The sequence below is a fragment of the Staurois parvus genome, unplaced genomic scaffold, assembly GCF_062004578.1.
Source record: "Staurois parvus isolate SC_StPar_1 unplaced genomic scaffold, SC_StPar_1.0 ptg000221l, whole genome shotgun sequence".
NCBI classification, from domain to species: domain Eukaryota; kingdom Metazoa; phylum Chordata; class Amphibia; order Anura; family Ranidae; genus Staurois; species Staurois parvus.
The window spans coordinates 690,336-716,837 of NW_028318017.1; the positions used below are offsets into that span (position 1 = coordinate 690,336).

The 26,502-nt window shown below is 48.0% G+C and overlaps 2 protein-coding genes across 2 annotated transcripts in view; one reads left to right on the top strand and one right to left on the bottom strand.

Moving 5' to 3' along the window:
- LOC149460716 (uncharacterized) overlaps window positions 1-26,502 on the top strand; it is a 242,625-nt gene that overhangs the window by 117,803 nt on the left and 98,320 nt on the right. The window lies entirely within an intron of this gene.
- LOC149460721 (uncharacterized) overlaps window positions 1-26,502 on the bottom strand; it is a 113,511-nt gene that overhangs the window by 29,798 nt on the left and 57,211 nt on the right. Inside the window, exons 6-8 of the mRNA XM_089679195.1 lie at window positions 19,533-20,505; window positions 5,364-6,115; window positions 2,348-2,525 (exon numbers count right to left, since the gene is read on the bottom strand). Coding sequence (XP_089535321.1) covers window positions 2,348-2,525; window positions 5,364-6,115; window positions 19,533-20,505 — 1,903 coding nt within the window. The remainder of the gene's footprint in view (window positions 1-2,347; window positions 2,526-5,363; window positions 6,116-19,532; window positions 20,506-26,502) is intronic.

Consider the following 26,502-nt stretch of genomic DNA (forward strand, 5'->3'; position numbering starts at 1 on the left):
AAATACAAAATTTCCATGACAGTCACTGATCGGTCGGTAAGGTGTATGAGTCTGGCAGCAGTCGCTGATCGGTCGGTAAGGTGTATGAGTCTTGCAGCAGTCGCTGATCGGTTGGTAAGGTGTATGAGTCTAGCAGCATTCGCTGATCGGTTGTTAAGATGTATGAGTCTAGCGGCAGTAGCTGATCGGTCGGTAATGTGTATGAGTCTAGCGGCAATCACTGATTGGTCGGTAAGGTGTATGAGTCTAGCGGCAGTCACTGATCGGTCAGTAAGGTGTATGAGTCTAGCAGAAGTCACTGATCGGTCGGTAAGGTGTATGGGTCTAGCAGCAGTCACTGATCTGTTGGTAAGGTGTATGAGTCTAGCAGAAGTCAATGATCGTTTGTTAAGGTGTATGAGTCTAGCGGCAGTCGCTGATCGGTTGTTAAGGTGTATGAGTCTAGCGGCAGTCACTGAACGGTCGGTAAGGTGTATGAGTCTAGCAGAAGTCACTGATCGGTCGGTAAGGTGTATGGGTCTAGCAGCAGTCACTGATCTGTTGGTAAGGTGTATGAGTCTAGCAGAAGTCAATGATCGGTTGTTAAGGTGTAGGAGTCTAGCAGCAGTCGCTGATCGGTTGGTAAGGTGTATGAGTCTAGCAGCAGTCACTGATCGGTTGGTAAGGTGTATGAGTCTAGCGGCAGTCGCTGATCGGTCGGTAAGGTGTATGAGTCTAGTGGCAGTTGCTGATCGGTTGGTAAGGTGTATGAGTCCAGCAGCAGTCTCTGATCGGTTGGTGAGGTGTATGAGTCTAGCAGCAGTTGCTGATCGGTTGGTAAGGTGTATGAGTCTAGCAGCAGTCGCTGATCGGTCGGTAAGGTGTATGAGTCTAGCGGCAGTCACTGATCGGTCGGTAAGGTGTATGAGTCTAGCGGCAGTCACTGATCGGTCGGTAAGGTGTATGGGTCTAGCAGCAGTCACTGATCTATTGGTAAGGTGTATGAGTCTAGCAGAAGTTAATGATCGGTTGTTAAGGTGTATGAGTCTAGCAGCAGTCACTGATCGGTCGGTAAGGTGTATGAGTCTAGCGGCAGTCGCTGATCGGTTGGTAAGGTGTATGAGTATAGCGGCAGTCGCTGATCGGTCGGTAAGGTGTATGAGTCTAGTGGCAGTTGCTGATCGGTTGGTAAGGTGTATGAGTCTAGCAGCAGTCACTGATCGGTTGGTGAGGTGTATGAGTCTAGCAGCAGTTGCTGATCGGTTGGTAAGGTGTATGAGTCTAGCAGCAGTCGCTGATCGGTTGGTAAGGTGTATGAGTCTAGCAGCAGCATTCATAATAGACTGAAGGGGGATAGCCTGTGTAACGGTAGACCAGTGAGGAGGGAGTTGCAGTAATGGAGGTGGGATATAACCAAGGCGTAGATAAGTTGTTTTGTGGTGTCATTGGTCAGGAAGGGGCGGATTTTGGAAATGTTCTGGTGGTTGAGGCGGCAGGATTTAGCCAGTTATTGGATGTGGGGCCCAAAGGAGTGATCAGAGTCTAGGATTACACCTAGCACCCTGGCATGTGGGGAAGGACCAGTGGTAGTGCTGTTGATCTTAATGGTAAAGTCATGAGTGGGGGATCAGGGGGAGGTAATATTATAGCTCGGTTTTGGAAAGATTGAGTGTAAGGTAGTGATGTGACATCCATACTGATATGTCGCTCAGTAGATTTGTGATATGTGAGGAGACTGAGGGGGTGAGCTGGGGAGTGGAGAGATAGATCTGAGTGTCATCTGCATAGAGGTGGTATTGGAAGCCATGGGAGGTTATCAGTTGGCCCAGGAAGGAGTTATAGAGAGAGAAAAGGAGGGGCTCAAGTTCAGAGCCTTGGGGTACCCCAACGGAAAGAGGAAGCAGAGGAGGAGCTGTTGTATGTGACACTGAAAGTGCGCTGAGAAAGGTAAGAGGAGAACTAGGATAGAGCAGAGTCATGGAGGCCAATGGAGTGGAGTGTACTGAGGAGGAGCGGGTGGTGCACTGTGTCAATCTATAGTCACTGGATTCTGAAGAACAGCTTTACGGGTTCCTTGGAGGTAGAGCAACAGTTCCTGCAAAGCCATAGAAGTATGATTCAGACTTTTTGCCAGACTACATGCTAAAGCATTAACGGTTCTACTAACATTTATAGGGAAAGTTGATCCGATTGCCTCTCGGGGGATCAGGAAGGAATTTTTGCCTTCCTCTGGATCAACTGTGGGTGTAGGATTATACCTTTTTTTTTTTGTTAATGGTTGAACTGGATGGACGTTTGTCTTTTTTCAGCCAGACTAACTATGTAACTATGTCCTTGTGTTATATAATGGTAATGCTGGTCCTCCTACAATAGATCCAACTAAACTAGTGTATTCAGCTTTGGAAAGCAGTGCAATGTCTGATATACAATCTTCTGATACAATCTCGGTCCTCCTTCTTGATCTTAGATCCTTCTCCATAGCTTTAGGATGCTCAGGCAATATCATACTCAGACGGCTCCAAGTACAAGGCCCTCCAGTAATATTCCTGGAATATATGAATATGTGGGATTTCCACAAGAAAACAACCATCCTAAAGGTAGTGTGACCTGCTGACTGTGGCTGGGCTGTGATAGAACATGATGACAGCTCATTGGGTTATGTACTGAACTACATGTTCTATTAGACGTACAGAAAATCCTGTCCTGAGGAGATCGGGTTGTGTGATGTGGGCCATATGGAAATCTGAGATCCCAACACCGGGGAATCTCTTCAGAATCACATGTCATATTGTAACACATCTCCTGGGGGAACATTCAACGTTTTCATACCAGTCATATATTCCAGCCTTTATATGGACCTGGACAGTTCTGACAGTCCTCATACAATGACATAGATGGTCCATCATCCATTCTTACATCAGTATCATTAGTCGTTACCCTGAAAATGTCCAACAAAACCAAAGTTGGGGTGGGAATGGCCATCAAACATGTAGTTAAATGATCGGCAGCATCTCTGACAGACAGAAATTGGGAACATTCATCACTCTCCTTGCCATATAAACCCAAACATTTTCTGGTTGTTTTAATCCCCCCTGGTAAGGTGACCCCCATGTTGTGGACATGTGACCTGGTATGGATCAGGAGGGGGGGCACACTACAGCCCCCCTCTGCACTCTGTATGGTGGGCTGTATATGATATACTGCTGACCCCCGCACTCTGCGCCGTTATTGAAGGGTGTGAGGTGTCACCGAGGAGCAATGTTCTATATTGAAGTTTGCCGTCATTGCACCGACACACACAATAGTTTTTGTTCAATTAATGTTTTATTATAATTTTACATTTAACAAGATTGAAGCAAAAAAATCAGAAACTAGTAAAGGAAGAAATCTGATTGGACAGGAAGATCCCTTGTCTGGAATGTGGAGGTGGAGTCATTATTAACTGGTGTACAATACAATACACAACGTGTTCCATTATTATAACAAAGTAACAAACTAATCTTCAGGTCTAAAATTAGCATTTTAACATTTGTGCAGAAACAGCTCTGGCAGTTGTAGCAAACTTGCTCATCAGAGTTGGACGTGGAGTTCCCCTTTTTTATTAGAAGTATTCCTCAATCCTTTATTCCCTACCCCCTCCCTTCCTGAGAGGCACAGGGACAGATGTGTAAGTGTTAAAAGTTGCTGGCAGGCTGGAGCAGCAGGGGGCCCAGCTCTACAAAGCCCCCCCCATAGAGACAGCAGACACTCTGTACCAAGGCCTGTGTAAAATATCACACCTCCTAATCAAGATAAGATAGTTTTTTCCCTGGACTTGAAAGAAGTTGGAACCTCATAAACCCTACCAGCCAGGTGACAGAAGTTAAATGAACATTCCTCAGGTCAGCTGTCACCTATGTTTCATATCATGGATTATGAAGCTGTCAGTTTTAATGCAGAGCTCCTCCGACGATCCCGCCCAAAACAGGGTATTGGCCAGTATTCAGAGTCACCCCCCCTGCAGTGGGACTTTAAAAAAGACAGGCTGGCAAGCCTAAAAGTTAAGCTAAGCACATCTCCCATTTTTAACATCAATATACCACCTAGGGAGACCCTTTCGCTCTGCAACGTGGATCTGCTTACAAACCAAGGCGTATTGGCAAGTAACTTAACCCTTTAACTTCCTTCCTATTATCTCTTTGCTGTGTTGTGGGTCTTTATATACATATATATATCTTAGTTACATCTTTTTGTAAATATTTTATTGCACCTGTTTGACTGTTTTAGCAATAAATCTCTCTTTCTGAAAGTGTTAAACTGTTTCTAAGCGCTTACTTGCAATTCATGAATTCCTGCCTTTGAAGAGATGCTACTGTGTTTGTTTAATCCTCTGCCCAATCGGCCTGCGGTGACCGTATTGGACAGGCGACTTTTCAATCATTATGGGAGTTTCCCATTGTCTGTACAAAAGTGGTGGTGGCAGTAGAGGGTTAGTTGCGTAATTAACCCTACCCAGTAACAAGCGCATTCAGGCTGCAGGCACCGATTGTAGTCCATTAGCTGGAAAATCGCTGTCCAGGGCGCAGCTGAGTGTGGCGTTGATATGCGTGTCACATCGAGGTCTTAGATCAGCCGGTCCTTTGGTCATGAGTTTGGTGAGAAGGTCTGGGATCTGATGCAGCGGGCATGACGTATTATTGTTGGTCACGGTCATGCGATTGACGCATGTTGAGGGTGGCGATCGGGCGACTGTGACAGCAGTGAGAGGGTTAATGTGGGCTAGATGGGATCACTCTGCTGGGGTGACATTAGAGCTCCCCCTAGCTGCAGCCTGGTAATAACATTGCTGGGAGGTCTCTTCATTTCTCTGCTCCATACTTCCCGTCTTTATAGAAACGTCAACTGACATTTGGGGGTCTATTCATAGAATGTTTGTATAGCAATTCCCTCAGTGAGAGTTCATGTCCATTCCTCCTGTGTGAATGGGGGAACCAATGTTATTAGGATCACATCTGAGCTGCTGGAATGTCTTCCATTGATGGAAAATACATTGAAAACTTCTTCTCCTGATATCAATGGCCGACCCGGTCCCACACTTCATCCATGTCTTTGGGGACCTCTGATCTCCTTATCAACTGTTTCTCCCATGATGAAGGTCAGCCATGGAGTATATCTGAGGTGTATATCAGGGTGTGCTTCTTCCCCACATGAGAGCTGGGATGTCCAGCAACATTCATCTAGAAGACATTTCCTGCACTCAAGGCACTAATACACCTCCAGGGTTGTGTGGGACCCCTGATGTACAGGAAGACAGGACTTCAGTGAGGAACAATTCACTCACTCAGGACAGGAAAGTGGCTTCTTCCTGTGTGAGATCTCTGATGAATGCAAATATTGGAATTCACTGAAAAACATTTCCCGCACTCAAGACAGGAATACTGATCTCTCCCTTGTGAGATCTCTGATGTCTGTTAAGATTGGACTTCTGAGAAAAACATTTCCCGCACTCAGGACAGGAATACGGCTTCTCCCCCGTGTGAGATCTCTGATGACTGGAAAGATGTGACTTCACTGAAAAACATTTCCCACACTCAAGACAGGAATACGGCTTATCCCCCGTGTGAGATCTCTGATGTTTGTAAAGATTGGATTTCACTGAAAAACATTTCCCGCACTCAGGACAGGAATATGGCTTCTCTCCGGTGTGAGATCTCTGATGTTTGTACAGATTGGACTTTGCTGAAAAACATTTCCCACACTCAGGACAGGAATATGGCTTTTCCCCAGTGTGATATCTCTGATGTTTGTAAAGATCGGACTTCCGTGAAAAGCATTTCCCGCACTCAAGACAGGAATATGGCTTCTCTCCTGTGTGAGTTATTTTATGCACATTAAGATGGGATTTAAAATGGAAACTCTTCCCGCACTCAGTACAAGAGAAGCTCTTCCCTGTTGGAAGACCAGCCTTGTCCCGCACAGTCTGAGGTTCCTCAGGATACAAGGAAACCGATGGTCCATCTACACTGTGTGGTGCCGGATGGACATTGGAGGGAGCCGGGTTTTCTCCTGGACTATACTGTGTGATGTCCTCATCTTCTACTTTCCAGTCTGGAGACAAAGTGAGACAATCCTCAGAGGTTTTCCTCATCTCCTGGCCATGGACTAAAATACAAAGACAAAGAGGATTACTAGAGAGGAGCTGATTGGTTCCCCCAAACCAGGACTCCGCCCACATCAAGCAGCTTGGTCTCTGAGGAGCTTACAATTCCACCCTCAAGGGAACTAGGAAATGGCTCCTCTGATCTCCTACCAGGTCATTTCTTTATTCATGGACCTTAGTCAGAGAGTGAGGAAACAACCAGAACTGTCTTTTATAGGAGGGACAGTGATGAGGGGATTATAGGACGAGGGTCCCCACCCCCTCTATCACTCATCGCCATCTTCCCAACACAAGAAGTACTGCACTTCCTTATTTAGTCCATGATTTAGTCATGAAGAACAGCGGGGCTGAGCCCCACCAGAGGTCAGAGAGTGAGGATGGGGGGAGAACAACCAAGATGAAGACTGGACTGATCCTGAAGACCACCATCATTGGGGTATTGACTCCTCCCTCATTATCACTTTCTGTTTAAGGGTCCAAAGTTGGAGGATGTTATCACAATATTATCACCATGTAAAAGTCTGTGCTCCAAACACATCATCCGATATAAAATGTCCAGCTGGTAGGAAATGGGGGGAACAAAAGACAATCCATATTATGTGTATATAAAGCAGTGGGGGGAGGGGGGGAGCAAAAGTAAGGACTATGGAATGTACAACATAGAGTATATAGTGCAGGGGTCAGGAGTATGTAATGTACAACATAGAGTATATAGTGTATTTAGTGTTCATGACCCACCTGTGCTGATCTCTGTAGGAGTGTCCTCCTCTATAAATGTCCCCGTTATTCCATCCTCCTCCATAGACTGCTGATCATCCCTCACATACGCCTCTTCTTCTTCTGCTTTAACCTCAACTTTTATATCTATCAGATCTTCACCCTAAATTATGAAAATTAGAAATTTCACATAATATATAAATATAAGCTAACATGAAAAATCCAAATATTATCTCCACAAGTCCATGTTCTAGATGCTTCATCCCACCAACCTTGTAATGGTGAGGGATGGTGTGACCTTCCTGTGTGGAATCCCGGGAATACACAGGACGGCAACATCTCTCTGGTGGGTTCCTGGTATTAGGTGGCTCCATCATATCCTTGTGTCCTTCTGAAAACTCCTCCATCACTCCATACTCCTCATCCTCCTCTTTATACTCTTCTTTAACATCAATATTATCATCCCCGAGGATTCCACTCTGAATGCATAATACAAATCCCATCAATGGTAACAATGCAGATAATGTACAGATCCTAATGATACTATCAGTGATTGTTCCTCATCTACCTGATGATGGTGAGGGATGGTGTGACCTTCCTGTGTGGAATCCTGGGAATACAGAGGACGGGGACATCTCTCTGCTGGGTTCCTGTAGCTAGATGACTCCACCATGGTGTCCTGGTACAGATCTTTGTGTTCTCTTAGAAGCTGTAACTCCTCCATCCCCCCATCCTCATCCTCCTCCTCTTTTATCTCTTCTTTACCCTCAACTTTAGAATCTCTCAGGTTTCCACTCTGAATATAGAATAAAAATGACATCAATGGTAACAATGCAGATAATGTACAGATCCTAATGATACTATCAGTGATTGGAGAATGTCCCAGAATTCCCGGCACCGCTCACCTCTCCTGTCAGCAGCTCCATCATCTTCTTGGTGACTTCTAGAATCTTCTGCATGTTGTGTCTCTCAGGGTTTAGGGAGTCACATGGAGGCACTGTGATGGTCATATGATCACCTGACTTCAGAAGAGGAAATCTCTGTATTGGGGAACCAATAGGAATATCATGTTAGAATCCCAGAATCCTCCTCACCTCTCTGGTCAGGTCTGTGTTTTATTAACAGAGATAAGAGTGATGTTATGTGACCTCCCAGAATCCTCCTCACCTCTCCAGTCAGGTCTGTGTTTTATTAATAGAGATAAGAGTGATGTCATGTGACCTCCCAGAATCCTCCTCACCTCTCCGGTCAGGTCTGTGTTTTATTAATAGAGATAAGAGTGATGTCATGTGACCTCCCAGAATCCTCCTCACCTCTCCGGTCAGGTCTGTGATTTATTAATAGAGATAAGAGTGATGTCATGTGACCTCCCAGAATCCTTCTCACCTCTCCGGTCAGCAGGTAGATGATCTCCAGGGTGAGGTTTAGTATCTTCTCAGTCATGTGACTCTGGTCCTCCTCCATCCTCATTGGTGCCATCATGTGATCTATACAGGTCTCCTTGTAGACGGATAACTTTGGGAAATGAAAGTAAGAATGATTTGGATGGTATTGGTCACACAATAATAGGATGTGGATGTGAGGGGGGAATAGGAGGGTTGCTGGACATTGAAGAACTACTCCCCTCATGGGAAGACATTTTGTTTGGACTGTTTAGTGTTTACTACAATTTAAAAGTCCGGGGGACCTATTTCTCTGTTGGGTTTGTTTGGTCTCTGAACTGGTTTTGATGAGTTTTAGATCTGCAGACAAGGAATGATAAATCTGATCCTTCCTATGACTAGTTTGCTCTGAGGCAGTTCTGTGAGGTCGATGTCGGCTCATCATGCAGGGATGGTCACTTTACATCGCCCGACGCCCAGGACATGTAGTTCCAGGTGCCGGGCAAGTATTGTTTTTATTCTGCCTGCTGAGGGCAAGCCACAGGGCTCTCCTTTCAGGTGCCAGCCTCTGCCACCCCGTGTGTGTGAACCTCCCCTGTACCTACTATGCTTCTTCGGCTCTGCTTGCCCATCTGTGGGCGCAGTTCAGCGGGTGCCAGAGGGTAGAGGGGACAGATGTCAGGGCTCTGTCCTCGGCAGAGGTGTTAGGAGACCTGGAACCCCTGCCAGTACCTTGCATGGCCTCAGAAGTTCACATCGGCTCAAATTTGGTGGAAAACGGCCTTTATAAGGAAGCCCTGCACTACTCTCAGGTGCTGGTTGATCTCTGGCTCCCCAGTACCTTGTTCCTGTTCTACTGTGAACTGTGATTTTCTGTTCCTGTGCTACTGTGATTTCCTGTTACCGACTCGGCTTGCTCCTGGACCTGTCTTCTCTGCTTAAACCCTGACCTGACCTCGGCTGGCTAACAGATATTCTCTCTTGCTCCTTTGTGTATGACCTCGGCTTTGCTAACAGATATTCTCTCTTGCTCCTCTATGTATGATCTCGGCTATCCCATCTGACTACGTCTGTTCTGATCTCCACTTGGTACCGGACTTTGGCTTTGAAACCGGCTATCCAGTAATCTTGTTTCCCAGAAGGGCTTTCATACCTCGCACAGGTGCCACCTGTCTGCAGACCTCATCTCAGTGCATCAGCTGTGCTCCTGGGTGGACCACCAACAAGCACTCCTACAGGTGACCTGTGCCACTTTGGTCCTGACTCCTTGCTGTCCCACTCTCAGGGGAGTCTGGAACTTAGCTGCAAGGGAAGCCCTCTCTTCATTGGCGTCTCTCACCAGACACGTGACAGTATCAACCAGCCATTATGTCTGAGGCCGAGAGAGGTGCTTCCGCATTAGAGGCCCTGTGCCAACAGATGATGGCACTTACGCAAGTTTTCAAGGATCTGCAGGAGGGATATTTTCAGCTGGAGGGACGTCTTCATTCGCTCACTACCGCTGCGACTTCTGCAGACCAGAATCCACTGCCTAGTCCTATCTCTACAGTGGAACCAGCCAATTTGCCTTCCACTGTTACACCCGCTGTGGTGCTACCCAGGGTTACCATTCCGGAATGCTTCCTGGGGACCAACGTAAATTCCGAGCCTTCAAGAATGCTTGTGAGTTGTATTTCGCACTGCAACCCAGGACCTTCTCACTTGAGACAGTTAAAGTGGGGTTCATCATTTCTCTCCTATCTGACGAACCTCAATCATGGGCACATAGCTTACTGGAACAAAAAGAACCAGCGCTAAACTCAGTGATCATATTCTTTGAAGCCATGGCAGCTCTTTATGATGACCCCCAGAGTACCTCTACTGCTGAATCTGCCCTTCATGCTCTACAACAAGGCCGACGGCATGTGGAGGACTACATTGTTGAATTCCGCAAATGGTCCGCAAACCGGGTGGAATGACGCAGCCCTAAAATACCAGTTCCATCTAGGTCTGTCTGAGTCCCTCAAGGATGAATTAGCTAGGGTGGAAGCTCCCTCCTCCTTGGAGAACCTAATTCAACTCTCTACCCAATTGCATCGACGGCTACAGGAGAGACATTCTGAACAGGCGCCATATAACTGTTTTCTGTGTTTCTCTGGGATTCTACAGAGGCTACAAATATAGTTTTACATGCAGATGTAGCTTACAGTGTGTCCAATCAGAAGTATTTTCATCTCTCTGCAACTAATATTGTATCCTTTATGATTAAATATATTCCTCTGATCTATGGATATAAATCACAGCACACCATTCCCATCCTAGCCACAACTGACTCTGTCCATCAGGAATTCATCTGCTTTGACGTCCTGAGTTCTCCCATGTTTCCAGCCATCCTAGGAATACCTTGGTTGCAAGCTCACAATCCACAAATCAACTGGCTCAAGAAAGAAGTCACCTCCCCATCAAATTACTGCCTTCAGCACTGCGGCACTCCCGCACCCACCAATTTCCCTGTGTGCCTCTCAGTTCAGCCTACATCAGATGCCAGTCAATCCGTTCCCCCTGCCTACCACCATTTCCTTGATGTATTTGATAAAAAGAAAGCTGACACTTTACCATCTCTTCAATCATATGATTGCCCTATTGAGCTGCTTCCAGGGGCATTAATACCATTTGGGCGAATCTTCCCACTATCCGAAATAGAACTAGAAGCTCTCCAGCAATATATTGACGAGAACCTTGCCAAAGGATTCATCCATTTCTTTTCCCCCTCTTGCCAGGGCAGATATTTTTTTCATTGAAAAAAAGGATCAGTCTCTCCGTCCCTGTACCAATTATAGGGAACTCAACAAGATCACCATTAAAAATTGGTACCCACTCCCTCTTGTTCCTGAGTCATTTCAGAGGTTTCGGACAGCCCGAGTGTTCACCAAGCTAGATTTATGAGGAGCCTACAATTTAGTTCAGATTAGGGAGGGCGATGGGTGGAAGACCACTTTCAGAACACGCTTTGGGCACTTCGAGTACCTAGTGATGCCTTTTGGATTGTGCAACGCCCCTGCAACATTCCAACACTTTGTGAATGATATCTTCAGGAAATACTTCAATCTCTTCTTGATTGTCTACCTGGACGATATCCTGATTTTCTCCAACTCATTGGAACTCCACTGAGACCATGTTAAAAGGGTACTGATTACCCTGAGGATGCATGGTGTGTATGCTAAGGTGGGAAAGTGCGAATTCGAGAAGCAGTCCATCCAGGTCCTTGGGCTCATAATCTCTACTGAAGGAATCTCTATGGATCCTCAGAAAATCTACGCCATATTGGATTGGCTTGTACCTAGTGACAAAAAAGCGGTCCAAAGATTTTTGGGCTTTGCCAACGTTTATCGGAAGTTCATCAACCATTATAGCCCCCATTACCCAACTCACTCGCCAGCATGCATGTTTTCTCAGGAGCCAGAAAGCACAGACAGCCTTTGAGCAGTTAAAAAAGTAGTTCACTTCTGCTCCTGTATTACAACACTCAGAGCCAACACTTCCCTTCATCCTGGAGCAGGACGCATCGGAGGTGGCTACAGGAGCCAAGGCCCAAAAGCTCTGCTCCATCCGGTAGCTTTTTGCTCTAAGAAACTAAGCCAAGCTGAAAGGCACTACGACGTAGGCAACAGGGAATGTTTGGCAATCAAAATGGCATTCAAAGAATAGAGGTACCTTTTGGAAGGAGCTAGTCACCCAATCATGATCTTCACAAATCATAATTATCTAGAATATTTAAGATCTGCCAAGCGCCTAAGACCACAGCAAGCTAGATGGGCCCTATATTTCTCCAGGTTCAATTTTCACATCACCTACTGCCCAGGAACCAAGAACGGGAAGGCAGATGCTCTATCACGTATGTTTCTGGATTCAGTTTAAACTTTGCCTCCTGATACCATCCTGTCGGCCCAAAATTTTTTGTTGATCCAGCCCAGTCTTTAGCTTTTGATTGAACAGGCATCTGCATGGTGCGCCGAACCTGAGCAGAACTCATTAAGAAGGCAGGATGGCTTTCTGTGGCACCAGGATAAGATCTTTGTACCCCAGGAGGTAAGATCCCAAGTTTTCAAGAAATTCCATGACCATCAACTGGCTGGTCACTTTGGAGCCCGAAAAACAATGGACCTGATCCAGCGATCATTTTGGTGGCCCAACTTAAGTCCGGACTGCAGAACTTAAGTAAAATCCTGCACAGTATGTTTACGTAGCAAGGGAGACAAAGCCAAGGCATGGGGGTTGCTGAGACCCCTATCCATTCCTAATCGTCCCTGGGAAATTATCACAATGGACTTGATTGTACACTTGCCGCCCTCTGAGGGGTTTGCTACCATCCTAGTAGTGATAGATCGGCTATCCAAAATGGCCCATTTTCTGCCAATGATAGGAACTCCGTTGGCGCCTGAGACGACACATATTTTTATTAAGGAAATCGTTAGGCTACACGAACTGCCCAGCAATATCGTGTCAGACCGAGGGGTTCAATTTACCTCCAGGTTCTGGAGAGCCTTATGTGAAACCCTGAAAGTTGAACTCTGCCTATCATCGGCCTACCACCCTCAAAGAAATGGCCAAACTGAACAAATTAACCAAACGTTGGAACAATATCTACGATGTTTCTCCGCCTTTTCCCAGGATGACTGGACATCTCTACTCCCATTAGCAGAATTTGCATACAATAATTCCGTCCATTCCGCTACGAATCAGTCACAATTTTGGGCCAATTACGGATTCCACCCTTCATGCCTGCCGGATACCATACTCAAAACCTCGGTACCTGCAGTTCATGACAGAATCAGCAGGATACAGGACAACTATTGAGCTCTCCAGGAATCCATACAAAGATTGCAATCTGACTACAAAAGATACTATGACAAGAAATGGAGGGGAAATCCTTCTCTGAAGGTTGGAGACCAGGCTTGGTTATCAACAGCCAACCTAAAACTTCCTTGCCCATTGCGGAAGTTGGGACCAAGATACATTGGGCCCTTTCAGATCACACGAGTAATCAATCCAGTGGCATATGAGCTATCTCTTCCCGAATCATATGGGATTCACCCAGTCTTCCATGTTTTTCTGCTCAAGCCAGCAGTTCATGATCCATTTCCGGGAAGAGTGGAACCTCCTCCGCCACCAATAACAGTTGGGGAGGATGCAGAATACGAGATAGAATCAATCCTGGATTGCAAGAAGCGAGGAAGGCAGATTCAGTTTTTGATCAAATGGAAGGGATATCCTCCTGAAGAAAGCTCCTGGGAACCAAAGACAACATACTTGCCCCCAGACTTCTCCGGAGTTCTACTCCAAATATCCAGACAAGATGGCCCAAGTAGGCATCTGGTGGCTGCCCTTTGGGGGGGCACTGTCAAGTCTCTGTCCTCAGCAGAGGTGTTAGGAGACCTGACACCCCTGCCAGTACCTTGCATGGCCACAGAGGTTGACATCGGCTCAAATTTGGCAGCAAACAGCCTTTATAAGGAAGCCCTGCACTACTCTCAGGTGGTGGTTGATCTCTGGCTCCCCAGTACCTTGTTCCTGTGCTACTGTGATTTCCTGTTCCTGTGCTACTGTGATCTGTGATTTCCTGTTACCGACTCGGTTTGCTCCTGGACCTGTCTTCTCTGCTTAAACCCTGACCTCGGCTTGGCTAACGGATATTCTCTCTTGCTCCTCTGTGCATGACCTCGGCTTGGCTAATGGATATTCTCTCTTGCTCCTCTGTGTATGTCCTCGGCTTTCCCATCTGACTACGTCTGTTCTGATCTCCACCCAGTACGGGACCTTGGCTTTGAACCGGCTATCCAGTAATCCTCTGTTCTCCAGAAGGTCTTGCATACCTCACACAGGCACCTCCTGTCTGCAGACCTCATCTCAGTGCATCAGTTGTGCTCCAGGGTGGACCATTAACCAGCACTCCTACAGGTGACATGTGCCACTTTGGCCCTGACTCCTGCTGTCCTAGACTTTGTGATAAAATTTTGAGACATAAAAATTAGAACTAGCACTATTTTATTCTCTAAAGTCTCTACTTTCAGAAAATCGATATTTTGGGGGTTTTGTGTCGTCTTCAGGCCTAAAATTATTTTTTAAACGTGTGCAAAAAATGCAAAAACGGCTCTGGGAGTGAAAGGGAGAAAGGATAAGCAGGACACGCCCCTTTTCTGAGAAGCAGCCAATCCGTTCTCATTACACTGCAAGGTCTCTGCCCTCCCTGCTAGTCCCCGGGTGCGGTGCTGGAGACAGGTGGGGGAGGGGAGGAGGAGATAAACAGTGCAATGTTACACATATGAAATGTTTTAGTCGCTATAAAGCCCCTTTCATTTTTGAAAGCCCCCGGACATTCCTAAAAGAGCCTCAGATTTATATACATTTTTTGTTAAAAAGGAATATTTTCTTCCTCCTGAGCAGCAATGTAAGGGGCTCTATGCTCCATACTCCTGACCCCGGCACTCCATCATTGTGTTGGCTGCATAGTGTAATGATTGCCCATTGGCTGCCTGTGTAGTGTCATCATTGCCCTTTGTAGGCCATGTATGGTCAGGATGGTCCTTGTCTTGTCTATTTATTGTCAGTGCTGTTTGTTTAGAGGACCATATTACTAGAATTTATCTCCACAATGAGGAGAATGTTCCGGCCCCGGAAGTGGGGGAATGTTCTGCCCCTGAAGGGGTTCATCTGGGTTCCCACACTATATATGTGTGTATCATCATCTGCTGGAGATAAAAGACGTCACAGTGACTATGGAGGAAGAGGACGGACATGACTATGGGGGAAGAGGATGGACGTGACTATGGAGGAAGAGGACGGACGTGACTATGGAGGAAGAGGATGGACGTGACGAGGGGGTTACTGGGTGTAAATAGAACATAACATCTTATTACCTTCTCTGCAGCCACTTCCACCAATGTCTCCTCTCTGCTTCCTGTCTGTACCTGACATCACTTCCTGTCTTTCCCTGACATCACTTCCTGTCTGCATTCCATAGAGACTTCCTGTGTGAGTATAGGTGAGATCCCCACCTTGTGGAGTTCAGAGGAACTGCAGCCCCGAGATCCATCCCATAATCCCCCTTCCTGTATAATATGTACCTTACAGGGATACTACGGGAGATGAAACATTACTGAATAAAGGAAGAAGAAATAAATGTAACTCTTATGTAACCAACTGTTCAACAAACATCTCTTATTACATATAGAAAAGTCTTACAAACACAGAACACAAAATACAAATGTATAGCTAATGAGAGCGATCCCGCCAAACCTGATCCTTCTGGGGGGGACAATGCAAAAATATATATCAATCCACTCATAATGACATCATCTTCTGGGAGTGTCTGCACATCCATCCATTTCATACACATTTCATTGTCTCAGCAGATCTCCTGCAGCCTATTAGCACCCATTTCCCTTTCTATGTCTCAGCAGATCTCCTGCAGCCTATTAGCACCCATTTCCCTTTCTATGTCTCAGCGGATCTCCTGCATCCTATTAGCACCCATTTCCCTTTCTATGTCTCAGCGGATCTCCTGCAGACTATTAGCTCCCATTTCCTTCTCTATGTCTCAGCAGATCTCCTGCAGCCTATTAGCACCCATTTCCCTATGTCTCAGTGGATCTCCTGCAGCCTATTAGCACCCATTTCCCTCTCTATGTCTCAGCGGATCTCCTGCAGCCTATTAGCACCCATTTCCTTCTCTATGTCTCAGCAGATCTTCTGCAGTCTATTAGCACCCATTTCCCTCTCTATGTCTCAGCGGATCTCCTGCAGCCTATTAGCACCCATTTCCTTCTCTACGTCTCAGCGGATCTCCTGCAGACTATTAGCTCCCATTTCCCTCTCTATGTCTCAGCAGATCTCCTGCAGCCTGACTGCTCGGGGGACACATTTTGGCTCCTCTTATTTTGCAGTAAATGTGATTGCATTAGTCCCGTTGATTTTCGTATTTCCATGTAATAAAAGGTGTCACATGATGTCGGGTTCCCCTTTCTCTCCTCCCTGAGTGTGTATTTAGAGGCGGAGCTCCTGCTGGAATGGCGGTTGGAGGCGGAGTCTAGGAGGGAGACTGACAGAACCCGCAGCAGACTTGCAGGAGTGAGCGAGGAGGATCCGGTTCCTTTACCATCGGAGATGAGGAGAGTGTGAAGGATGTTTGTGACTCTGGGAGCTGAAAAGCTGGGAGTCCTATTGGTGTGGTGAGGGGGAAGCACTACTAGGGGGCGCCCTCACCATCCCATGTACAAGAGGTGGAAGAAGGCGGGGCTACACTACAGACAACATAGTTTGGAGGGCGGAGCACTTTCACACCTTATCAACTTTTCACTGATTGGTGGATTTTTGGAGTAAAATAAGTGGATTGAAGTAGATGCAAAGTGGAAGCGGTGGACTTGCAGAGAACACTATACTGAGCACACAATATTGTCGGTCTCCATGGATTTGCACAGGATTTGAGATGATTTCCTATAGCAGCAAATCTGATGAGATGAATGAAGTGGGTGTAAAGTGGAAGCAGTGGATCTGCAGGGAGCAGCATCTTGAGCACAAAGCACTTTATGTTGTGGATGGATTTGCACACGGTTCAGTTTCCTTCATTTATTGATAAACCCCATAAGACCAATGAAGTGGGTGTAAAGTGGAAGCAGTGGATGTGCAGAGAATAGGATTTGGAGCCCCGAGCTCTTTATCTCTGAATGTCTCCACATATTTGTAGTGTATTTGTGATGATTTCTGTGCACACACAATAGGACAGCGCTGTGACACATAATGCTCTTCTAGATGACAGGGAATCCTTCCCTTTGTTACAGCAGCAGTCCGCTAGAAGGTTTTTGTAGGTTTGGAGTTGTTACACATAGCGCGGGTTTTATCCATTTATAGTGATGACATCATTGCCCAAATCTGGGGGTCACCAGCCATTTCCACCCTTTACTCCCAGCTGGGGGGGCTTTGTATCCATATACCAGATGTTCTACAGGACTAAATCTGCAATCAATGTTACTGCAAAATCAAAGGGGCCAAAACCCCTCCCCCGAGCAGTCATATATTTCTGTCCCCCTTGGTGGGAGTGGAGGTGACCCCTCTATAAGGATCTACAGTCCATACACACCCAGCACAAGGCCGGGGTCACACTACCAGAAGCTTCTCGGGGCTGCAGTTCCTCTGAGCTCCACAAGGTGGGGATCTCACTTCTACCCAGACAGGAAGTCTCCATGGAAGACAGGAAGTGATGTCAGGTACAGACAGGAAGTGATGTCAGGAACAGACAGGAAGTGATGTCAGGTACAGACAGGAAGTGACCTGGAATAAAGACAGAAAGTTCCATGTGGCACAAAGAAGGGGAGACATTGCTGGAAGTGGCAGCAGAGGAGGTAATACAATGTTATTTCCTATTTACACCCAGTAACCCCCCATCATGTCCGTCCTCTTCCTCCATAGTCACGTCCGTCCTCTTCCTCCATAGTCACTGTGACGTCTGAACCAGCTGAATTTCCATGGATCTATGGTCACCTTCAGTGACTTCCTCCCCTACCCCTCATCTCCTTCATGATGGAAGTCATGCTGAGATCATCTCCCATTGGCTGAGCAATATTCTCATTTGTCTCTCAGCTCCTTCTTGCTATTCCTCGTCCTGCCTGTTGTTTCCTTGGATTGATTTTCTGTGTAGTGACCCCGGCTTGGTCTCTTGGATGCGCTCGTCTGTTGCTTGCCCTGACCTTTCTCCTGATTCCTGGATCTCCTCCTCATCTCTCCTCCATATCCTCTTGCAAAGCTTTTCTCTACACCTGCAGTGACCCTGGGGGGAGGAAACTTGGCACCAGCACGCCGCCAAATCCATCCCCACCATTAGGGGCTCTGGAGACAATTGTCTGCTATTTACACTCCGTTCCTCCGCACGTCACCTGATCACATGACAGCTTACTTCCACAGATTCCGGACAGATTTCTGGATGGTAGAGGTCAAAGGTCACTCTTCAGTTTAGGAGAGGTAGGACGCACCCAGGAACAAGGATTTGGTTTGCATGGGAGCCTAATATAGAGGACCCCTCAAATCTCCCCATCCAAATGTCCTCCATCCAGAGTCTATATGTCCTATGACATCACACTGACCTCACAGCTCCTCCTCCCAATGTCCCTCCATCCAGAGTCACAGAATCCTATGACATCACACTGACCTCACAGCTCCTCCTCCCAATGTCTTTCCATCAAAGATCAGAGAGTCCTATGACATCACACTGGCATCACAGCTCCTCCTCCCAATGCCCCTCCATCCAGAGTCAGAGAATCCTATGACATCACACTGACCACACAGCTCCTCCCAATCACCCTCCATCCAGAGTCAGAGAATCCTATGACATCACACTGACCACACAGCTCCTCCCAATCACCCTCCACCCAGAGTCAGAGAATCCTTTGACATCACTGTGGTGGAACCGTTCCTCCTGGGCTTCCTCGTGCGGAGCGATGCGTCTCACCCAATGGTCCCCTTTTCCAGCAAGTCTTCCAGTGCTCTGCCAAGGCAGGTATTAGAGCTCAAAATCAATCTTTCACCAATATCCCAAACCACGAGTCGGAACTTTGTGTAGTGTGAAAATGAATCAATCTTTATTAAACACAGTTCAGTATATACAGCTTCACCCCCACTCCCACCAGACAGCCTGGCACCAGGTTTTCCCCACCCACAACAAACCCTACAACCCAACAATACAGTATGAACTCTATAGAAGTGAAAGACTAAAAGGTCACATTTCCCTAAACAGTGTAGAATGTAAGCTCCCAGGATCAGGGCCCTCCTCTCCCTCCTGCATTGAACTGTACAGTTACTGTATTGTCTCTCGTCACACGGCAAAGTGCAGAGCAAACTGTTGGCGCCATAAATCCTGTATAATAATATAATAATAATAATAATATCTGTCTACATACCAGCTGCTAAACATATACAGCTTTACCAAGGGGAGAATGGGAAGACCACTTAGCAAGGGGATAAAACCAGAACAGAAAGGGCAAAATGTTTTCACAAAGGGACGGTTCGTCACAAGGCTCCCCCATTGTGTAACACCCACCAGACCCGGCGAGACCTTCAAACGAGTCCGCTTGGGGCTGGTCAGATCAGAGGGTTACTTCTCCAACTCAGCTTGCTGGGACAACCCATCCGCGGTGGCGTTTTGCTTCCCCGGTCGGTACTGGATTGTAACGTTATAGGGTTGGAGGGCCAAGCTCCACCGTAGCAGATGACCATTGTCCCTGGAGACCCGGTTTAGGCATACCAGGGGGTTGTGATTGGTGAGTAGGGTAAAGGAGCATCTGTACAGGTAGGGCTGCAATTTCTTGAGGGCCCATACCAAGGCCAGACACTCTCTCCACAGCAGTGTAGGGCACCTCCCGGGGTAACAACTTTCTACTGAGGTAGGCCACTGGATGGTCATTCCTGTCATCCCCGATTTGGCTCTGAACAGCGCCCAATCCAAAAGTGGATGCATCGGTGTGAACACAAAACCATTTGGAAGGGTCAGTAGCAGCCAAAACGGGAGCATGGATCAGATTATGTTTGAGCTTTTGGAAAGCCATTTCACACTCTAGGGACCACACAACCTGTCGGGGCAGATTCTTCCAGGTCAGATCCAATAGGGGTTTAGCAATGGCGCTGTAGTTGGGGATGAATTTACGGTAGTACCCCACAGTGCCTAGGAAGACAAGGACCTGGGTCTTGGTTTGGGGAGTGGGCCAATTTGCTACCGCTTCCACCTTTGCCGGTGCCGGTCTTTGCTTCCGACATCCTACCTGATGCCCTAGATATTGGACCTCGGACACCCCAACATGGCATTTATCAGGTCGGATGGTAAGTCCTGCTTGCCCAATGCGATCAAGCACTTCCCTTAGATGTCGGAGGTGATCCTCCCAACTATCACTGTAGATAGCTATATCGTATAGATAGGCGCAGTAGAAGTCCTGCAGTCCATCCAGCAGCTTATCTACCATTCTCCGAAAGGTAGCCAGGGCATTCTTCATCCCAAACGGCATGACCCTGGACTGGTACAAGCCGAACGGGGTGATGAATGCCGACTTTGGTACTGTGTCCGCATCCAGCGGAATCTGCCAGTACCCCTTGCAGAGATCGATAGTGGTAAGAAAATTGGCTCTGGCCATCCAGTCCAGCAGCTCGTCTATCCGGGGCATGGGGTATGCATCGGTCACAGTCCGGTCATTGAGCCTGCAGTAGTCCACACAGAACCAGGCGCTTCTGTCCTTCTTTGGTACCAGGGCTACTGGCGAGGCCCAGGGACTGTCAGAGGGTTCTATCACACCTAAATCTAACATTTCCTTAATCTCTCTTCTCATCCCTTCTCTGATGGACTCTTTCACTCAGTAGGCTGCCTGCTTCAGGGGGGCCTGACCCTGTGGGGTTTATTTACTAAAGCTGGAGAATCCAAAATCAGACTCCCTTCTGCATAGAAACCAATCAGCTTCCAGGTTTCATTGCCAAAGCTTCATTGAACAAGCTGAGGTTAGAAGCTGATTGGTTTCTATGCAGAAGGGAGTCTGATTTTGGACTCTCCAGCTTTAGTAAATAAACCCCTGTGTGTCTACCTGGTGGGCAGTTGTGGTGGTGTAACCAGGCAGAGACGAGAACAGCCCTCGGTGCTCTTAGAGCAGTTGGCAGGCCTGTTCCCGGACCTTGGGAGGCAGCCCTGTGCTGATATCTACATCTGCTACACTCAACTGGGACTGTCCATCCCCCGGCAGCCCCTGCAGAAGAAGCGTTTCTGAGTCATCGGTAGCCGGAGCACAAATAGCAGCTACACTCTCCTGTCGTTCGAGGAATGGTTTCAGCATATTCATATGGAAGGTTCACCGGATCCTTCCATCTGAACAGCGAGCTACAATATATGTGGTATCACAGAGTTGCTCCACCACTTGCTACGGGCCCTGCCAGGCAGCCTATAATTTGTCATGCCTGACTGGTTTCAAGGCCAACACTTTATGTCCTAAGTGAAACGTTGGGTTTTGGGCAGATCGGTTGTACCACCATTTCTGTTGGCTCTGGGCGGCCTCAAGGTTGTCTCCTACTAGGGTTGTCAACCATTGTAGCCTCTCCCTGAGCTCCAGCCCATAGGCCACCACCGAGGTCCCCTCCTCGGCCACTTCTCCCTCCCAGTGTTCGCGTAGGAGATCCAGGGGTCCGCAAACTCTCCAGCCGTACAGCAGCTCAAAGGGAGAGAACCCAGTGGACTTCTGTGGTACCTCTCGGTAGGCAAACAGGAGCTGGGGGAGATGCCACTCCCAGTCCTTATGGGATATGGTGAAAGTTCAGAGGAGCTGTTTCAGCATACCGTTAAACCGTTCGCAGAGCCCATTGATCTGGGGGTAGTAGGGAGAGCTGTACAGTGGTCTGATCCCACACAACTTCCAAAGTTGTTGGGTAAGCTAGGCCGTGAACTGCATGCCTTGGTCGGTTAGGATCTCCCGAGGAAATCCTACCCGAGTAAAGATCTGCAGCAGAGCTTGAGCAATGGTTTCTGCCTGCACATCTCTCAGCGCTACGGCCTCCAGATACCGGGTGGCGTAGTCAACAATGGTCAAGATATACTTCTTGCCTGTGCGACTAGGCCATTTCAGGGGCCCGACTAGGTCCATGGCGATACGACTGAAAGGTTCCCTGACTATGGGTAGGGGCCTCAGAGTGGCCCTGGGCCTGTCTCCCTGCTTCCATACCTTCTGGCAGACCTCACAAGACTGACACTAGTCCTGAACATCCCCTGATACTCTTGGCCAGAAGAAACTCTGGGTTAGGTGATGCAGGGTCTGTCGCTTGCCCAAATGCCCAGAAAGGGGAATATCATGAGCAATCTGGAGGAGGTCACGCCGATACTTCCTCGGTACTACCATCTGCCGGTGAGGTATTTGGGCAGTGCCCACCCCTGCTCCCCCGTGGACCCTGTACAACTTGCCCTGGTCCCACTCATACCTCACATCTCCCAATCCCCCAGGATTACTTTCAGTCCTCCGTCTATAGGGGTCTAAGGTCTTGTCACTGGCTGTTTCTTTAGCAAAATCAGCGGGGGAATCCCAGGTCAGGGCAGGGACTAGCTCAGCAGGGGGTGGGTATGCAACTCTTACCAGAACCTCGACACGGGGAGCGGCAGCTTGCTCTCTAGCTTGGTGGTGAGTGGTGACTGGATGGGCTTCAGCAGGGGTCTCAGTGCCAAAAGTGGAGACCAGGACTCCCAGATCATTTCCAAGGAGAACCTCAGCTGGCAAGTTCTGCATTACTCCAGTTTCAACATCCCTGGCCCCGGCCCCCCAGTCCTTGCGGTAGGAATCCAGTAGACATGGCCTCCCACTACCTGTACGGCCACAGACCACCTGGTCTTGGCCCAGTCTGGTACCAGTTGGGGTTGGACTAGCGTGAGTGTGGCCTCAGTGTCCCGTAATCCTTGTGCCTGACAACCATTAACATGGACAGCCTGTTGGTGATGTCGGCGATTGTCTGGGGTGGCAGCCTGGAGAGGGTTAGCCTCATGAAAAACCCAGATGTCCTCATTCTTGGTTGTAAAATTCCTCCATGAAGAGATGGTGTCACTGGGGTGGTCCTGTAGGGAGAAGGCAGAGGCTCGGCCATAGGGAGTGGTGGGTGGGTTGGAAGTGCCCCGAGGTGGTTGGCTGCTCTGGGGCCTTGGTGGATTCTGGGGGCAGTGAATGCGGAGGTGCCCTGTTTGGTTGCAGCCATAACAGCGTGGGCCAGACCGCTTTGGGTCAGAAGGTGTGGGTGGTCTGAGGCATTCTCAGGTGACCGGAGTGGGCACCACTGGTTGTGGATGAGGTGCAGGGGGAATGGCGGGCTCGGTTATCCTCCTGTTGTCCAGGTACTCATCTGCCCAGCGACTAGCATCGGCTAAAGTTAGGGGGTGTCTGTCCCGGACCCAATGTCTAACATCCCCTGAAAATCCATTGTAAAACTGCTCCAGTAACAGCAGTTGCAACAGTTCCTCCAGCTTGGTGATCTGACACCCTTGGACCCAGCTGCAGGCAGCGTGTTGTAACTGATGTCCCCATTCAGTGGAGGTGTCCTGGGGTTTCTTCTTGATTGCCCGAAACTTTAAGCGGTACACCTCTGGGGTGAGAGCGTAGTGGGCCAGCAAGTGTTCCTTAACAAAATCATAATCCAAGCAGTAGCTGTCGGGTACAGTCCTGAATGCGTCTGCAGCCCGACCGGTTAGCTTGCTGCTCAAAATGGGGACCAGGTCTTGGGCTGCCACACCATGGATGGTGCACAACCATTCAAAGTCCTGAAGAAAGCTGTCAATGTCACCATCCGCTTCTGAGAAAGTTTTAAAAGAAGCGTAGGGAATTTTCTTTGGTCCGGTTGCAGTCTGGAGAAGGCGGGAAGTAATACCCTCCCAGACCGAGCCCTCGGGAGCGACTAAGCTGCAGTTGGGTGGCATCATCCAGGGCCTTGGAAATCTGTTCGGGGAGGGGAGCGCTGCCGAACAGAATCAAACGCCACTCCACCTCTTGACATAAATCCGAATGGTATAGGGGTCTCCGTGCGATGCTAAGCGGGCCTGGCGTTTCAGGGGCCTATGAGCTGCTCTGTTCCTCAAACTCCGCCTATGAAGCGGAGTTCACTACTGGCGGAGCAGTGTTCACTTCAAGCAAAGTGGAGTATGCATCAGGTGAAGTGGGGTGCGCATCCGCTTGGTCCAGGGCCATAATCTCATCCAACAGTTCCTCTCTGGGCTTGGAGCCAGCGATACCTCCCTGAGCGACAAGCAGGCTTTGGAGAGCTGGCTTCCGGAGGTCCCATGCATCCATCTGGCCGAGCAGGGACGTCTCCTTGAAAAAGATGGGGTCCTGGTTGGTGGTTTGGACTTTATTCGCAATGAGGAAAGATCCCACCGCTGCCAACCAATTGTGGCGGAACCGTTCCATCTGTGCTTCCTCGTGTGGAGCGATGCGTCTCACCCAATGGTCCCCTTTTCCAGCAAGTCTTCCAGTGCTCTGCCAAGGCAGGTATTAGAGCTCAAAATCAATCCTTCACCAATATCCTAAACCACGAGTCGGAACTTTGTGTAGGGTGAAAATGAATCAATCTTTATTAAACACAGTTCAGTATATACAGCTTCACCTCCACCAGACAGTCTGGCACCAGGTTTTCCCCACCCACAACAAACCCTACAACCCAACAATACAGTATGAACTCTATAGAAGTGAAAGACTAAAAGGTCACATTTCCCTAAACAGTGTAGAATGTAAGCTCCAAGGATCAGGGCCCTCCTCTCCCTCCTGCATTGAACTGTACCGTTGCTGTATTGTCTCTCGTCACACAGTAAAGGGCCGAGCAAACTGTTGGCGCCATAAATCCTGTATAATAGTATAATAATAATAATATCTGTCTACATACCAGCTGCTAAACATATACAGCTTTACCAAGGGGAGAATGGGAAGACCACTTAACAAGGGGATAAAACCAGAACAGAAAGGGCAAAATGTTATCACAAAGGGACAGTTTGTCACAATCACACTGACCTCACAGCTCCTCCTCCCAATGTCCCCACCATCCAGAGTCAGAGAATCCTATGACATCACACTGACCTCGCAGCTCCTCTTCCCAATGTCCCCACCATCCAGAGTCAGAGAATCCTATGACATCACACTGACCTCACAGCTCCTCCTCCCAATGTCCCTCCATCCAGATTCAGAGAATCCTATGACATCACACTGACCTCACAGCTCCTCTTCCCAATGTCCCCACCATCCAGAGTCAGAGAATCCTATGACATCACACTGACCTCACAGCTCCTCTTCCCAATGTCCCCACCATCCAGAGTCAGAGAATCCTATGACATCACACTGACCTCACAGCTCCTCCTCCCAATGTCCCCACCATCCAGAGAATCCTATGACATCACACTGACCTCACAGCTCCTCCTCCCAATGTCCCCCATCCAGAGTCAGAGAATCCTATCACATCACACTGACCTCATAGCTCCTCCTCCCAATGTCCCTCCATCCAGAGTCAGAGAATCCTATCACATCACACTGACCTCCACAGCTCCTCTTCCCAATGTCCCCCCCATCCAGAGTCAGAGAATCCTATGACATCACACTGACCTCACAGCTCCTCCTCCCAATGTCCCTCCATCCAGAGTCAGAGAATCCTACGACATCACACTGACCTCACAGCTCCTCCCCCAATGTACCTCCATCTGGCTTTTTTTTCTGATGTTCTTAGGATGTCAGCAGGTACTTGTTATTCTCACTAACAAAGTGGGACTGTTTATCCTGTCATATGCAATGACGTTAGAATTGCTTACACCAAGTTTTCCTCTGATTTATGTGGGGGTCCTGTGTGGGATATCTTATACCTCAATCTGTAGTGGAGTTTTAATAAACACAAACCTAAATGGAGAGGTGAGGAGGATTCTGGGAATATCATTTGATGTGACTATTTGTGTTCAGATGTAGAGTTTTCCTCCTGTGAAGTCTGGAGATCATATGACATCACATTGCCTCCACCTCCCTCCCTGATAGAAGAGAGAAAGAAGAAGAAGATTCTAGAAGTCACCAGAGAGATCACTGAGCTGCTGACAGGAGAGGTGAGCGGTGCCGGGAATTCTGGGACATTCTCCAGTAACAGACAAGGGATGTGTCTGGATGGTGACTGTATCATTGTGTGTGTCAGGTTCCTATAAGGTGTCAGGGTGTCACTGTCTATTTCTCCATGGAGGAGTGGGAGTATTTAGAAGGACACAAGGATCTCTACAAGGACGTCATGATGGACAATCAGCCGCCCCTCACATCACCGGGTAAGAGGAGACTTTATTGTAAAGGAGAGAGCAGTACGGAGGATCCACCTAGATCCCCCATCATCTGATAAACACATAGAAACAATGGATTCAGTCAGTGTGTGTGTTTCCTACAGATGGATCCAGTCATGGGAACCCACCAGAGAGATGTCCCCGTCCTCTGTATTCCCGGGATTCCACACAGGAAGGTCACACCATCCCTCACCATCATCAGGTAGATGAGGAACAATCACTGATAGTATCATTAGGATCTGTACATTATCTGCATTGTTACCATTGATGTCATTTTTATTATATATACAGAGTGGAAACCTGAGAGATCCTAAAGTTGAGGTTAAAGAAGAGATAAAAGAGGATGAGGATGGGGGGATGGAGGAGTCAGAGCTTCTAAAAGAACTCAAAGATCTGTACCAGGACATCATGGTGGAGTCATCCAGCTACAGGAACCCACCAGAGAGATGTCCCCGTCCTCT